Genomic DNA, 14,438 nt, shown 5'->3' with positions numbered 1-14,438 from the left:
CAAAATCTCACGATACATGGCCCCATTCATTCTTTCCTTTACACGGATAAGTCGTCCTGGTCCCTTTGCAGAAGAACAGCCCCAAAGCATGATGTTTCCACCCCCATGCTACACAGTAGGTATGGTGTTCTTTGGATGAAACTCAGCATTCTTTGTCCTCCAAACATGACGAGTTGAGTTTTTACCAAAAAGGTATATTTTGGTTTCATCTGACCATATGACATTCTCCCAATATTCTTCTGGATCATCCAAATGCTCTCTAGCAGATGCTCTCTTCAGATGGGCCTGGACATGTACTGGCTTAAGCAGGGGGACACATCTGGCACTGCAGGATTTGAGTCCCTGGCGGCGTAGTGTGTTACTGATGGTAGGCTTTGTTACCTTGGTCCCAGCTCCCTGCAGGTCATTCACTAGGTCCCCCCATGTGGTTCTGGGATTTTTGCTCACCATTCTTGTGATCATTTTGACCCCACGGGGTGAGATCTTGCGTGGAGCCCCAGATCGAGGGAGATTATCAGTGGTCTTGTATGTCTTCCATTTCCTAATAATTGCTCCCACAGTTGATTTCTTCAAACCAAGCTGCTTACCTATTGCAGATTCAGTCTTCCAAGCTTGGTGCAGGTCTACAATTTTGTTTCTGGTGTCCTTTGACAGCTCTTTGGTCTTGGCCATAGTGGAGTTTGGAGTGTGACTGTTTGAGGTTGTGGACAGGTGTCTTTTATACTGATAACAAGTTCAAACAGGTGCCATTAATACAGGTAACGAGTGGAGGACAGAGGAGCCTCTTAAAGAAGAAGTTACAGGTCTGTGAGAGCCAGAAATCTTGCTTGTTTGTAGGTGACCAAATACTTATTTTCCACCATAATTTGCAAATAAATTCATTCAAAATCCTACAATGTGATTTTCTGGATTTTTCTCTAATTTTGTCTGTCATAGTTGAAGTGTACCTATGTTGAAAATTACAGGCCTCTCTCATCTTTTTAAGTGGGAGAACTTGCACAATTGGTGGCTGACTAAATACGTTTTTGCCCCACTGTATGTGTTTTTGTACTGTCTAGGGGTTTTGTAGGTTTATGGGGTTGTTTACCATCTAGGTGTTTATGCATGTCTATGGTTGCCTAGATTGGTTCTCAATTAGAGGCAGCTGTTTATCGTTGTCTGTGATTGGGAACCATATTTAGGCAGCCATCTTCTTTGGGTATTTCGTGGTTATTGTTGATGTCTAGTTGCCTGTGTCTGCACGTTTGTAGTATAGCTTCACGTTCGTTTTGATATTTTGTTTGTTTGTTTAGTGTACTTCGTGTTTGTTTTCATCTATCATTAAATGGATGTATTCACATCACGCTGCTCTTTGGTCTCCTCACTACGACGTTCGTGACAGCGTGAACGTGCCTTAGTCATGCTGCAAGGGGGCATGAGGACTGCAGATGTGGCCAAGGCAATGAATTGCAATGTCCGTACTGTGAGACGCCTAAGACAGCGCTACAGGGAGACAAGACGAACAGCTGACCTCCCTTGCAGTGGCAGACCACGTGTAACAACACCTGCCCCTTGATCGGTACATCAGAACATCACACCTGCGGGATAGGTACAGGATGGCAACAACAACTGCACGAGTTACACCAGGAACACACAATCCCTCCATCAGTGCTCAAACTGTCCACAATAGGCTGAGAGAGGCTGGACTGAGGGCTTGTAGGCCTGTTATAAGGCAGGTCTTCGCCAGACATCACCCGGCAACAACGTCGCTGGGGCCAGACAGGACTGGCAAAAAAGTGCTCTTCACTGACGAGTCACGGTTTTGTTTCACCAGGGGTGATAATCGGATTTGCGTTTATCGTCGAAGGAATGAGTGTTACACTGAGGCCTGTACTCTGGAGGGGGATCGATTTGGAGGTGGAGGGACCGTTATGGTCTGGGGAGGTGTGTCACAGCATCATCGGACTGAGCTTGTTGTCATCGCAGGCAATCTCAACGCTGTGCGTTACAGGGAAGACATCCTCCTCCCTCATGTGGTACCTTTCTTGCGGGCTCATCCTGACATGACCCTCCAGCATGACAATGCCACCAGCCGTACTGCTTGTTCTATGCATGATTTCCTGCAAGACAGGAATGTCAGTGTTCTGCCATGGCCAGCGAAGAGCCCAGATCTCAATCCCATTGAGCACGTCTGGGACCTGTTGGATTGGAGGGTGAGGGCTAGGGCCATTCCCACCAGAAATGTCCAGGAACTTGCAGGTGCCTTGGTGGAAGAGTGGGGTAACATATCACAGCAAGAACTGGCAAATCTGGTGCAGTCCATGAGGAGGAGATGCACTGCAGTACTTAATGCAGCTGGTGGCCACACCAGATACTGACTGTTACTTTTGATATTGACCCCCCTTTTGTTCAGGGACACATTATTCCATCTCTGTTAGTCACACGTCTGTGGAACTTGTTAAGTGTATGTCTCAGGCGTTGAACCTTGTTATGTTCATACAAATATTTACACGTGAAGTTTGCTGAAAATATACGTAGTTGACAGTGAGAGGACGTTTCTTTTTGAGTTTAACAAAGAACAACATCACTAAAACAACGCCATGTTATTTTGATCTAACAGGTATAATGGTTCCCTCTTGTGTCCATTTGTTATTTTGCTGGTGATGTGGGATGAGCAACAAAAACACACAGAAAAAGGAAAGAAGCATAGACAATAGACATTGATAGAAGGAGTGGGAGTAGAAACGGAACAATAACAGAGAAACAAACAAACAAAGGAACAGAAAAATGAACAAACAACAAAACTAGGGAGTTAAAGAGTCCTGGGTATGCGTCCCTAATAGCACACTATTCCCTACAGTGCTTTTGACCAGAACCCTATGTGGAATAGGGTGTTATTTGTATAACAATAGGGTGCTATTTGTTTAAGTTGCCACGCTGTCTGCTGTTCAGCCAGTCAGACCTATTGTGTGTACCTGCTGTGTGTCTGGCGTGCTGCCTGGACGAAGCAGGGCGGGTCCGTCTCCTTCAGCAGCTCCTGGGACAACGCCATGAGGCCTGCATGCTCCAGCAGGCTCCGCCTCTCCGCAACCTGGCCCGCCAACGCCTCGCCCCGCTTCTGCCTCGCCCTCTCCAGGGCCTCGGTCAATGAGGCGTGGCGCTCGGCGAGGAGGGCAGTCAGGTCCCTCACGCTCTGAGACAGCTGCTCCCGTGCCGCTACGCTGTTGGCCTGGGGACAGACAGCAACACACAGGGAGGTTAGGACCATAGAGATATACTGTATATGAATCTATATTATTCTCGAGTTGTGTTCTATTTCATTCTGTGATTAACACTGGCTACGCAGTTCAACAGTCAGACAGCAACACACAGAGAGGTTAGGTGGACCACAGAGATGATGTGTTACACAGCAACACACAGGTTAGGACCATAGAGCAAGATATTTTATATACAGAATACAGTAGCATATGATGTTTACTGTGGTAAACAATGTTGTCCATCGTGGTGTGGTCAATAGGATCAATGATCCTAATTTACCTAAATATTCTGAAATAACTTGAAATGGCCATGGTCTAATTGACTCAACAACCAAAAACACATGTCGAAGTTGAACTTTCTTCACAAACCAGAAAATCTATAGTTATTGCTGGTTCTTTATCAAAGTTAGCTGGCTAACTCATTGATCCTGCTTGGTAGTATACTCCTCTGGTGGGGTATTTCTGGAGCTCTGCAGACTGCAGTATTATTTAGTCACCTCTGTCTGAGTGATGGCACTCTCCAGCTGTGTGATCTGGCCCAGCACCGTCTCTTGGTTGGCCAGAACGTAGTTCATCTCCTTGGTAATCTTGTCCTGACAAATAAACAGTGACAACAAACAAAGAGTTTAACACCCAGACCAGACTTAAATCCTAATGCACAACAGTAGCTCTGTATTACACTACACTTTAACTGTACTCATCTCTTACACACTGGACAATCTAAACCCGCAGTTCAATGGCTACTCTTACCCCTTTCCTGTCATGCACTGTACTACTAGACTAACCACCAACCATTGAGGGCCAATCTCCATTGCATGTGATATCCACTAATGCCACTGAGTATAACAACTATTGCCATTTAGCAGATACTTTTATGCAAAGCAGCTTAATGGTATTACATACATTATTCAGTATATTATACAGTATAAGGCCAATGCAGGAACCATGCTATAACCAATTAAGCTATTGCACCCAGATGCCCACCTTGAGAGTCTGGTAGGCCTGGGCGACTGGCGCCACTTTGTGCCCGGCGTGTATGCGGCGCAGCTTGCAGAGCGGGCACAGCAACCGCTGGCACGTCCTACAGTAGAAGTGCAGACGCTCCTGGTCATGCTCAGGACACGACAGAACCTGGAGGAGTAGAGGCAAGAGGGATGAGAGAGAGGAGAGAAGAGAGGGATGAGAGAGGACAGAGAGGGATGAGAGAGAGGCAGGCCTCACCTTGGGCCTAAAGTTGAGGGTGGGCTGGACGTGTTCGTGCTGGGCGCGCGGTGTCCCCCAGGGGTGGTAGAGCTTGAAACACTCGTTACAGAAGCTGGCTCGGCAGTCGGCGCAGCCCTTAGTGGCCTCCAGGGACTGGGGAGGCTTGCAGAACTGACACATCACAGCCACACTGCCTAGGCTCACTGTGTGTCTGTACCTGAGAGGAGGAGGGGAGAGAGGGAGTGGGGGGGAGGAGAGGGGAACGATTAAAGGGAGGAGGATAGGGGAGAGAAAGAGAGAGCATTGGGCGAATTAGGGCTGGATCGTAGTGGAAAGGCGGTGAGTGAGGGCGAAAAGAAGTGGAAAAAAAGAGAGACAAAAAAGAATACTGTGGAAGGAGAAAACGGTGCCAAGACAGAGAGAGAGTGGATGGGTAAGACATGCTGATAAATATCATAAAGAGATTACTGTATAGGGGGAAATAAGTTGCTTGCAGTTACACTGCAGTAGTCCAGTGGAAGTGCAGTGTATGTCCTGCTGCAGTAGTCCAGTGGAAGTGCAGTGTATGTCCTGCTGCAGTAGTCCAGTGGAAGTGCAGTGTATGTCCTGCTGCAGTAGATTGCAGGAGCTCTGCTAGCTTCCTCTCTAACGCAGCTTCACGCTGATTAACAAGAGTCAGCACTTGGCACCCTATTCCCACTATGTAGTGTACTACTTTTGACCAGGGTCCGCGCTACTTTTTAGCAGGGTGCCATTTGGGACGCAGAACTTGGACACGCTCTCTCACTCACTATTTAAGGGGCTAAAGCTGCTACTAAGTGAAATGTTACACTATAGTCTACCCTGCAGCATAGAGGCATGTAACAACCGACCACCACACAGTGTGAACGCTGTTTTTATATGTATCTTTGTCTGAGTGTGTTTGTGCACGTGTGTGCACGTGTGTGTGTGTCAGGGGCAGCAGGTAGCCTAGCGGTTAAGAGGTTAGGCCACTAACTGAAAGGTCGCTGGTTCAAATCCCCGACTAGGTGAAAAAAACGTCAAGGTGCCCTTGAGCAAGGCACGTAACCCTAACTGCTCCTGTAAGTCGCTCTGGATAAGAGTGTCTGCTAAATGACTCAAATGTGAGATCTGAACCTCTTGGGAAACAGAAATTCCTTCCCGATGGTGACACTGATTTTGCAGGCAGGGAGGGCTACATCCTCCCTTACAGAAGAACCATGATTTCATGGAAAATTCAGAAAATCATGTGAAAACGTCATTTCGGAACACCAAATTTGATCATGTGTTTTGCATGTTATCACATTAACTTCACATAAGATCACGTGAAATTCTCAATTTTTCACGTAAGGGCTCACAAGACCATGAACCGACACCTCCACTCCATATGATTGTGCATACGCGCATGTGTGCGTGCGTGCATGTACAAGTGTAAGTGTGTATAAGTGTGTGTGTGTGTTACCTCTCTACAATGCGCTCCAAGGTGAGGTTACGCAGGCAGTCAGTCAGACCCTTCTCTCCCAGCTCTACCTCCCTCCCACAGGGCGGGCATGGAAATAACATTGCATGGGGTGGTTCCTTACGCCGTCGCCCCGGCGACAGATAGGTCCCAAATCCTGGATACAGGGTGGGAGAGGGGATGGGTAAAGTGTGGATGAGAATAGAGTAAAAACAAGAATCAGAGAAGGATGTGTGTATTCCCATCGCATCCCCAGACTAGTCCTATTGATCGTCACATTCAACATTGAATCTAAAGACACACACACTCTCTCTCATGTGCACACACTCACACACAAACATTACCTGAACGTAGCACGCGGTCAATGGGTCTATGGTCGGCCTTGCTGGGCATGGGCCTGCGTGCCTGGTGGGGAGAGCGGGTGTTGGGGGTGGAGGCAGGAGAGTTGGGCTCGGGCGGCAACTCCGGAGGAGGGTAGCCATTTTGAACCAAGACCTCGGAGGCACACATCAGACAGACGCTGTGCTGACACGGCAGGACCACGGGCTGCTTGACGATCTCCTTACACACCGGGCAATGCAGCTCGCGCTCCATGCTCTTCATGTTAGACTGGGGAGGAGGGAGATGGGTAGAGTCAATGAATCGCACAGGTACAGCAGATAGACAGAGCTAAGGCTGTCCCATGTCGCTCTGTTGGTAGAGCATGGCGCTTGCAAGGTCAGGGTTGTGGGCCACTACTGTATGTCGCTCTGGTTAGAGTGTTTGCTAAATGACCTAAATGTAATGTAAATGGGGAGTCTCTACTACATTGATATTCAAGGGAATTACTGTAATTAATTGAACTAAAATGAACCCACCAAGACAACAACAAAAAAGGAGGGGGTCCAGGGATGAATTTATAATACATTTTTTGAAAAGAGACCGAAGTATGTACGGGACAGAAACAGAGGAATGACATGAAGAAAATTGAAGAGAGTTATAGAAATAAAACAAATAGCTGCACCACCAACTACAATAAACCGCAGCACTCAAGATCCATAAACATGCAAGTCACGAGAACACAGAGCACAGGAGATGAGCGGTCTCGGTAACTGAGTGAGATACAGAGAGGCTGAGAGGTTGAAGGAGGAGAGATAGGCTGGCATCCCAAATTACACCCTAGTCCCTATATAGTGCACTAACTTTGACCAGAGTCTTATGGCCTTGGTAAAAAAGAATGCACTATATAGGGCCATCGAACTGAACTATTGGGCCTCGAGGCCAATTCCACTGCATTTTTTCATTGTTCCCCTATTATCAGGGACTGATTTAGACCGGGACACCAGGTGAGGGTAATTAATTATCAGGTAGAACAGAAAATCAGGAGGTTCCGGACTTCGTAGGGTAAGAGTTGAATACCCCTGATATAGATAATAGAGTGCCATTTGGGATGCAGCCGTAGCGTGAGAGAGGGCAGAGATTTCTCTAGCTAAGTGTTAACATGTGACATTATGACAGTGGGCTTTATAAATAGCTGTCCTCAATGGGCTGTCAAAACAGTGTGAGATGCGTTAAATATCAATAAGGAAGGAGGACCTGACGTTTTGTAATTCCTGCACACGCCTGATCCGGAGTGTGTGTGTGTATGTGAGTTTGTGTGTGTGTGTGTGTGTGTGTGTGTGTGTGTGTGTGTGTGTGTGTGTGTGTGTGTGACCCCTGGTCCCGATGAGTTCATTCCACACACCTCTGCTGTATAGACGGGTGCTCCCTGCTGTCACACACACCATACCTGGGTGTATTCATAAAGTTTCCTGCTGAAGTGCTGATCTAGAATCAGTTGAGCCTTTTCAAGCATAATGAATAAGATCTATATAGACAGTGGGATCTGATCCAAGACCAGCACTCCTACTCTGAGACGTTTTATGAATACAGACCTAGATCGGAAGGATGAATGGAGGAAATGCATTTGTAATGCTAAATATACCGTGTCCCTTAGAGCTAGACAGTGGGCACTGATAGGTCCAAGACTAGGTGTGTTGCTTCTGTGGTTGCCCTTGACAGAGGTCTGAGACATAAAGCTCTGGCTAAAACAGCTAGCGGCTAGATTCTAGCTGTTTAACTTTTTAGATCATAATGAGTAAGATTACATGGACAGGGGGGACCTGATCCTAGATCAGCATTCCTACTCTGAGTGAAGGAAATTAATGAATTAATGAGTGAATGAGTGAGTGAATGAATGAAGGAAATCCCCCTGTAAACTGTAGCAGCGAAGGTGCTATCCAGAACCTAAAAGGGTTCTTCGGCTGTCCCCATAGGAGAACCCTTTGAAGAACCATTTTTGATTGCAGGTAGAACCCTTTTCTACAGAGGGGTTCAACATTAAACCTAAAAGGGTTCTCCTATGGGGACAGCCAAAGAACCCTTTTGGAACCCTTTTTTTATGAGAGTGTAACTGCTGCAGGAATGCATTAACACTGATAGCACACACACACACACACACACACCCACACCCACACCCACACACACACACATTGACATTCACACTCACTCTCACACTGACACTCACTCACACACACGCGCACACACACACACACACACACACACACACTGACACAATTGAATCAGACAGATTATATTGAAAACCACTTAACCTAACATATCCATTATATTGATTGCAGAGGGGAGAGGGGAGAGGAAGAGGATAACAACCTCCCTTTGAATTTTCTAAACTAATCACATCCACTTGAGTTACATTAACTGCATTTGATTATATGATTTAAGCAACAATATAAACTGGGTGGTTCAAGCCCTGAATGCTGATTGGCTGACAGCTGTGGTATATCAGACCATATACCACTGGTATGACAAAAGATTTATTTTTACTGCTCTAATTACATTGATAACCAGTTTAAAATAGTAATAAGGCACCTCCGGGTTTTGTGGTATATGTGCAATATACCACAGCTAAAGGGCTGTATCCAGGCACTCTGCGTTGTGTGGACGCTTAAGAACAGCACTTACAGTGAGGGAAAAAAGTATTTGATCCCCTGCTGATTTTGTACGTTTGTCCACTGACAAAGAAATGATCAGTCTATAATTTTATAGACCTCCATGCTTCACGGTTGGGATGGTGTTGTTGGGGTTGTACTCATCCTTCTCCTTCCTCCAAACACGGCGAGTTGAGTTTAGACCAAAAAGCTCTATTTTTGTCTCATCAGACCACATGACTTTCTCCCATTCCTCCTCTGGATCATCCAGATGGTCATTGGCAAACTTCAGACGGGCATGGACATGCGATGGCTTGAGCAGGGGGACCTTGCGTGCGCTGCAGCATTTTAATCCATGACGGCGTAGTGTGTTACTAATGGTTTTCTTTGAGACTGTGGTCCCAGCTCTATTCAGGTCACTGACCAGGTCCTGCCATGTAGTTCTGGGCTGATCCCTCACCTTCCTCATGATCATTGATGCCCCACGAGGTGAGATCTTGCATGGAGCCCCAGACTGAGGGTGATTGACCGTCATCTTGAACTTCTTCCATTTTCTGTTTGATTGAGTGTGTGGACAGATGTCTTTTATACAAGTAATGAGTTCAAACAGGTGCAGTTAATACAGGTAATGAGTGGAGAACAGGAGGGCTTCTTAAAGAAAAACTAACAGGTCTGTGAGAGCCAGAATTCTTACTGGTTGGTAGGTGATCAAATACTTATGTCATGCAATAAAATGCAAATTAATTACTTAAAAATTATACAATGTGATTTTCTGGATTTTTGTTTTAGATTCCATCTCTCACAGTTGAAGTGTACCTATGATAAAAATGACAGACCTCTACATGCTTTGTAAGTAGGAAAACCTGCAAAATCGGCAGTGTATCAAATACTTGTTCTCCCCACTGTACGTAGGACAAATCATCAGAAATAGGGGTATTGTGAAGCAGTTTGCTAAAAACGTAGCATAGTGTTTTCTGCCCCATGCAAGATTGTACAAGATCACGTTTTCTACGTGACTTGTCAACTGACGCAGTACCACCTATCTATCTGCTTGACAAAATGTATTCCCTTACAGTGCATCAATGAAATTCAGATAGCGAGTGGAATATATTGCTATATACAACCCAGATCTTTCAGCAGTGCATTGTACACTATACTCTTAGGGAAAAAAGGGTGCTGTCCAGAACCTTAAAGGGTTCTTCGGCTGTCCCCATAGAATAACCCTTTGCAGAACCCTTTTTGGTTCTTCAGTTTGCACGACAGAAGAATTTCTGCACAAACTGTCAGAAACCGTCCCAGGGAAGCTCATTTGCGTGCTCATCGTCCTCACAAGGGTCTTGACCTGACTGCAGTTCGGTGTCATAACTGACTTGTGGGCAGATGCTCGCCTTCAATGACCACTGGCAAGCTGGAGAAGTGTGCACTTCACAGATGAATCCCGGTTTAAACTATGCCGTGCAGATTGCCGGGCAGTATTGCGCAGTGTGGGCGAGTGGTTTCAACGTTGTGAACAGAGTTCCCCATGGTGGTAGTGGGGTTATGGTATGGGCAGGCATAAGCTACGGACAACAAACACAATTGCATTTTATCAATTGGCAATTTTTATGCACAGAGATACCTTGAAGAAATCCTGAGGCCCATTGTCTTGTCATTCATCACCACATGTTTCAGCATGATAATGCACGGCCCAGTCAGTGTCTCAAGGATCTGTACACAATTCCTGGAAGCTGAAGATGTCCCAGTTCTTCCATGGCCTGCATATTCACCAGACATGTCACCCATTGAGAATGTTTGGGATGCTCTGGATCGATGTGTACGACAGCGTGTTCCAGCTCCTGCCAATACCCAGCAACTTCACACAGCCATTGAAGAGTAGTGGGACAATATTCCACAGGTCACAAGCAACAGCCTGACCAACTCTATGCGAAGGAGATGTGTCGCGCTGCATGAGGCAAATGGTGGTCACACCAGATACTGTCTGGTTTTCTGATCCACACCCTTACCTTTTTTTTAAATGTATCCATGACAACATATGCATATCTGTATTCCCAGTCATGTGAAATCCATAGATTAGCGCCTAATGAATTTATTTCAATTGACTGATTTCCTTGTATGTAAGTTAAATATGTTTAATTGTTGCATGTTGTGTTTATTTTTTTGTTCAGTGTACAGTATATACGTTAACTATACACTACCTTTGGTCCAGCAGTTAACAGTTCTGAGCAGTTTGATTAAATGATAGTTAATTGTATTGTTAACAAATGACAAGAACATCATATCAAAAGTAGGCTTATTGCATTTTGAAAAGCAGATACTTCGATTGAATATGTATCCAACTTGAAAGAGTGATTTGATGCAATTAACAAGTGACTGTGCATTCATTTGTTGTACTCAGTCAATTTAAAATGTGCTTAGAGTTTTGAAACATGAGCCATTTTCGTTTGGATTTTTGTGTTTACAGTTGTGAAAATGTACCACATAGCCAGCCTACTTGTTGAAATTGCACCAAAGCGATTTTTTTTTTGTATTATATGAAGCAATACCAAACAATCCACACACACATCACATCATAAAAAAACATGCAGACCTGGAGGTTAAAGAAAGATAATTTATAATTTACCAGCAGGACAGGGTTAGAGATCCTGTCTCGCTGTCATTCACCAATGTTAAATCCGTCCTGTCATTTCTTGTTCTGTTCAAAACAGCCGGTGACGAAATTAGCAATAGGCTAGACAGGCTATGCTACACTGGCTACAATCTATTGACGCCCATAAATTAGTTTTCCAAATAGGACCTATATTCCATTTTACAGAAAAAATTGATTTGCAATGCGATGTCTGTCTGTCACCGGTTTGGTTTCCAGAACACGCGTTGTGCTACAGCGTATTTCTTACCTTCAACTGGAATCGAGGCGCCATGATATGAAGGTTTCTTCCATAGTAATCTGAGCGACGCACCCAGAGGGGATAGTAGAAACTGAAAGCCGGGGGGGGTATTTCTGCCCCGCCACAAGGTGTGGCATGGGAGAATTGTGAGATGCAAATATTTAAGGACTCCCTTTTCATTCCTGTTAATATAGTGCGTAAAAAATAGTTATTTTCAGTCTCTCATTGTTCTTATTTTTCAAAACTAGGTTAGCCTATTGCGCTGTGCAATATTCGGTACCCTAGTTTTTTTTATCTCCCCCTCTGCTGCGCAAGACCGCGCCGCTTTCCTGCATCCCGTCTCCATGGTAACGAGCATCCGTGGTCCCTGCGCATCCCCGGAGCATGCACAAAACGCCTAGCATTTTAGTTGCACGGCTTCTTTATTTGTTTCCAGTGTGTCTTATTGTTGCATTTGAGTAGGCATATGGTCTACATTTCTTTAGCATGTTTGTTATCCACCCCAAAAATATATATACATAGCCTAGCTCTCAATAATGTTGCCCAAGAAGGGCAACGCCTATAAAAGGCCTATAAGTGGTTCAATACATTTGGTAGGTATCCACATATTTGCAGGTGAATTCAATGGAAATTGTAATATTGCCTAATGGGAATAGTATGGTAAATGATAGTTTTATTTAAAACATAAATATATGTTTCCTTTTGGTCTAGGTTGAAGAATATTTCGGCCATCATAACGAATTCATGACCACATTCAAGGTAGAGGAATGGGGTGGAAGGGGAATAGATTAGCTAGAAAACAGTGTATAGACAGGCCTATATCACCTAAAAAAAGATACCAATGTGTTACATTGAGCCGTGTTAAATATTGGAAATTATGTCGTAGACTAATAAGAGGGGTCCGACAGATGCATATGGGGGCGAATCATACACCTGAAAATAAATGGTGATCTGTTTCTGGTAGCCAAGGCTTTAGGCTACTGCCTGCATCATTAGCCTATAACATGTAATAGGCTATTAGTAGACTACAACGGGGAAACAACAAACCATGTAAACATATACAAAACACTGACATGACCAGATACATGTTACTCACACTAATACGAACCAGAGCGTCCATCATTGAAGAAGTGAGCGTTCAATCCGATTGTGCCTTCTTCGATGAATTAGACATGATAGGCCTACCGTTATCATAACAATAACAACAGGTGGCATGAAGGCAAAAACGTCAAAATAGATATTCATAACTCCTGGATCAATATAGCGTATTTAGCCATAATAGACATTTGCGCATTATTGGAAATGGACGCATGCGCATGAGCCTACAACCTCCAAAAAAACCTTAACAAAATAAAAAATGAAGCCAAATGGAAGAGAGAAATGGAATTTGTAACCAAATTAAATGAAAGCGAACATGAAAGTACACACACCATTCCAAATCCTGCCAGATTATGCGCTTGGTAGGCTACTCCCCGCCTAGTCGTCTCTCAACCTTCATTTACCGAATCACATCAGCCTCGGAAATTCTGCCACGATTCAGTTTTTCCGTCTCTGTCGGGGTGAGGACTTCAGTAGTCGGAGCATGCGTAATAAACCCGGCCTGTTACTAAAAAGAGTGACATCAATTTATTTATTTGTTTTACTTTAAAAATTGCTACAGCTTTATAAACAGAATTGTAAAAAGTACACTAGAGTCTATAGCACAGGCGGGATTGCAAATGTTCATAAACGTGTGCAAAACAAACCACGTTCCAAACGTGGATCTTTGGTTGGGGATTTTGCCCATTTATTAGCAGCAAAGATAAAACATATCAAGGTAAATACTTAGGCCTACACATAGCCTACACACACTGTTTACTATCTCACATGCTATGCTCTGTTTAGCAGCATTCTTGAGATCTTAATATAATCTAACAATATACGCCATTTATAGCAGAAGCTTTTATCCAAAGCGATTTAGTCATGCGCGCCTACATTTTACAACGGGTGTTCCCACGAATCAAACCCACTATCCTGTTGTCGAAAGCGCCATGCACTACCAACTGAGCTACTTTCTGACAACGAATCCATGTGGGTAAATGTGTTTGAGGATCAGTCTCATCATTATTGCCGAGTTATGCAACCCTTTGTGTCTGTGCGGGCGTGCGTGCATGCGTGTGGACACAGGGAGGAGGGCATTTACCCAATGTACTCAATGAGATATGAGACATTAGTGTGCCATGTAGGCCTAATGCAATACACTGTAGAAAGCAGATGGAAGCAGGCAGGTTTTTTCATGAAATGCAAACACATTTTCTCTTTCAGGACGCAGTTGCACATGCAGGCAAGGGTTACAATCAGGGTAAGGTACTCCATGAAGTTCAGAGCGCCGTCGCCGTCCTGGTCCAGCATCGTCACCAGGTCATCCCCTTCAGGACCACCCTTCTGCTCATGACAACGTAATACAGGATCACAAGGAAGACGCAATACATTAGGATTTCAGTATTTTGTTGTCAATCGCACTGAATGGCTGACATTTCGCACATGTCCACAGAACGTGAAAGGGGGGATCACTAGGAAGACAATACAATACATTAGGATATCTATACTTTGCTGTTTAGTAGGCGACTAAATGAATGAGACTCCATGCATTGTAATCAGTCAATCTCAATTCAACTTTATTTCATGTAAATGTTTTATTAAAATCACA

General features: G+C 44.6%; 1 protein-coding gene across 8 annotated transcripts in view; it reads right to left on the bottom strand.

Moving 5' to 3' along the window:
- Window positions 1-14,438, bottom strand: part of LOC112229997 (tripartite motif-containing protein 46) — a 35,362-nt gene that overhangs the window by 15,031 nt on the left and 5,893 nt on the right. For 5 of the 8 annotated variants that reach the window (XM_024396192.2, XM_024396191.2, XM_042310095.1 and 2 more), the window contains 7 exons: window positions 12,846-14,173; window positions 6,243-6,507; window positions 5,902-6,055; window positions 4,458-4,656; window positions 4,221-4,367; window positions 3,734-3,829; window positions 2,955-3,208 (listed from right to left, as the gene is read on the bottom strand). In XM_024396192.2, coding sequence (XP_024251960.1) covers window positions 2,955-3,208; window positions 3,734-3,829; window positions 4,221-4,367; window positions 4,458-4,656; window positions 5,902-6,055; window positions 6,243-6,507; window positions 12,846-12,872 — 1,142 coding nt within the window. In that variant the 5' untranslated portion in view covers window positions 12,873-14,173. Of the gene's footprint in view, window positions 1-2,954; window positions 3,209-3,733; window positions 3,830-4,220; window positions 4,368-4,457; window positions 4,657-5,901; window positions 6,056-6,242; window positions 6,508-12,845; window positions 14,174-14,438 lie in introns of those variants that run through there. The other 3 variants (XM_024396190.2, XM_024396194.2, XM_024396196.2) reach the window with 3 other exon arrangements.

The sequence above is a fragment of the Oncorhynchus tshawytscha genome, linkage group LG31, assembly GCF_018296145.1.
Source record: "Oncorhynchus tshawytscha isolate Ot180627B linkage group LG31, Otsh_v2.0, whole genome shotgun sequence".
Classification (NCBI taxonomy): domain Eukaryota; kingdom Metazoa; phylum Chordata; class Actinopteri; order Salmoniformes; family Salmonidae; genus Oncorhynchus; species Oncorhynchus tshawytscha.
Note: the sequence above shows the minus strand (reverse complement) of the source record. Positions and strands in the feature narration are given on the sequence as shown.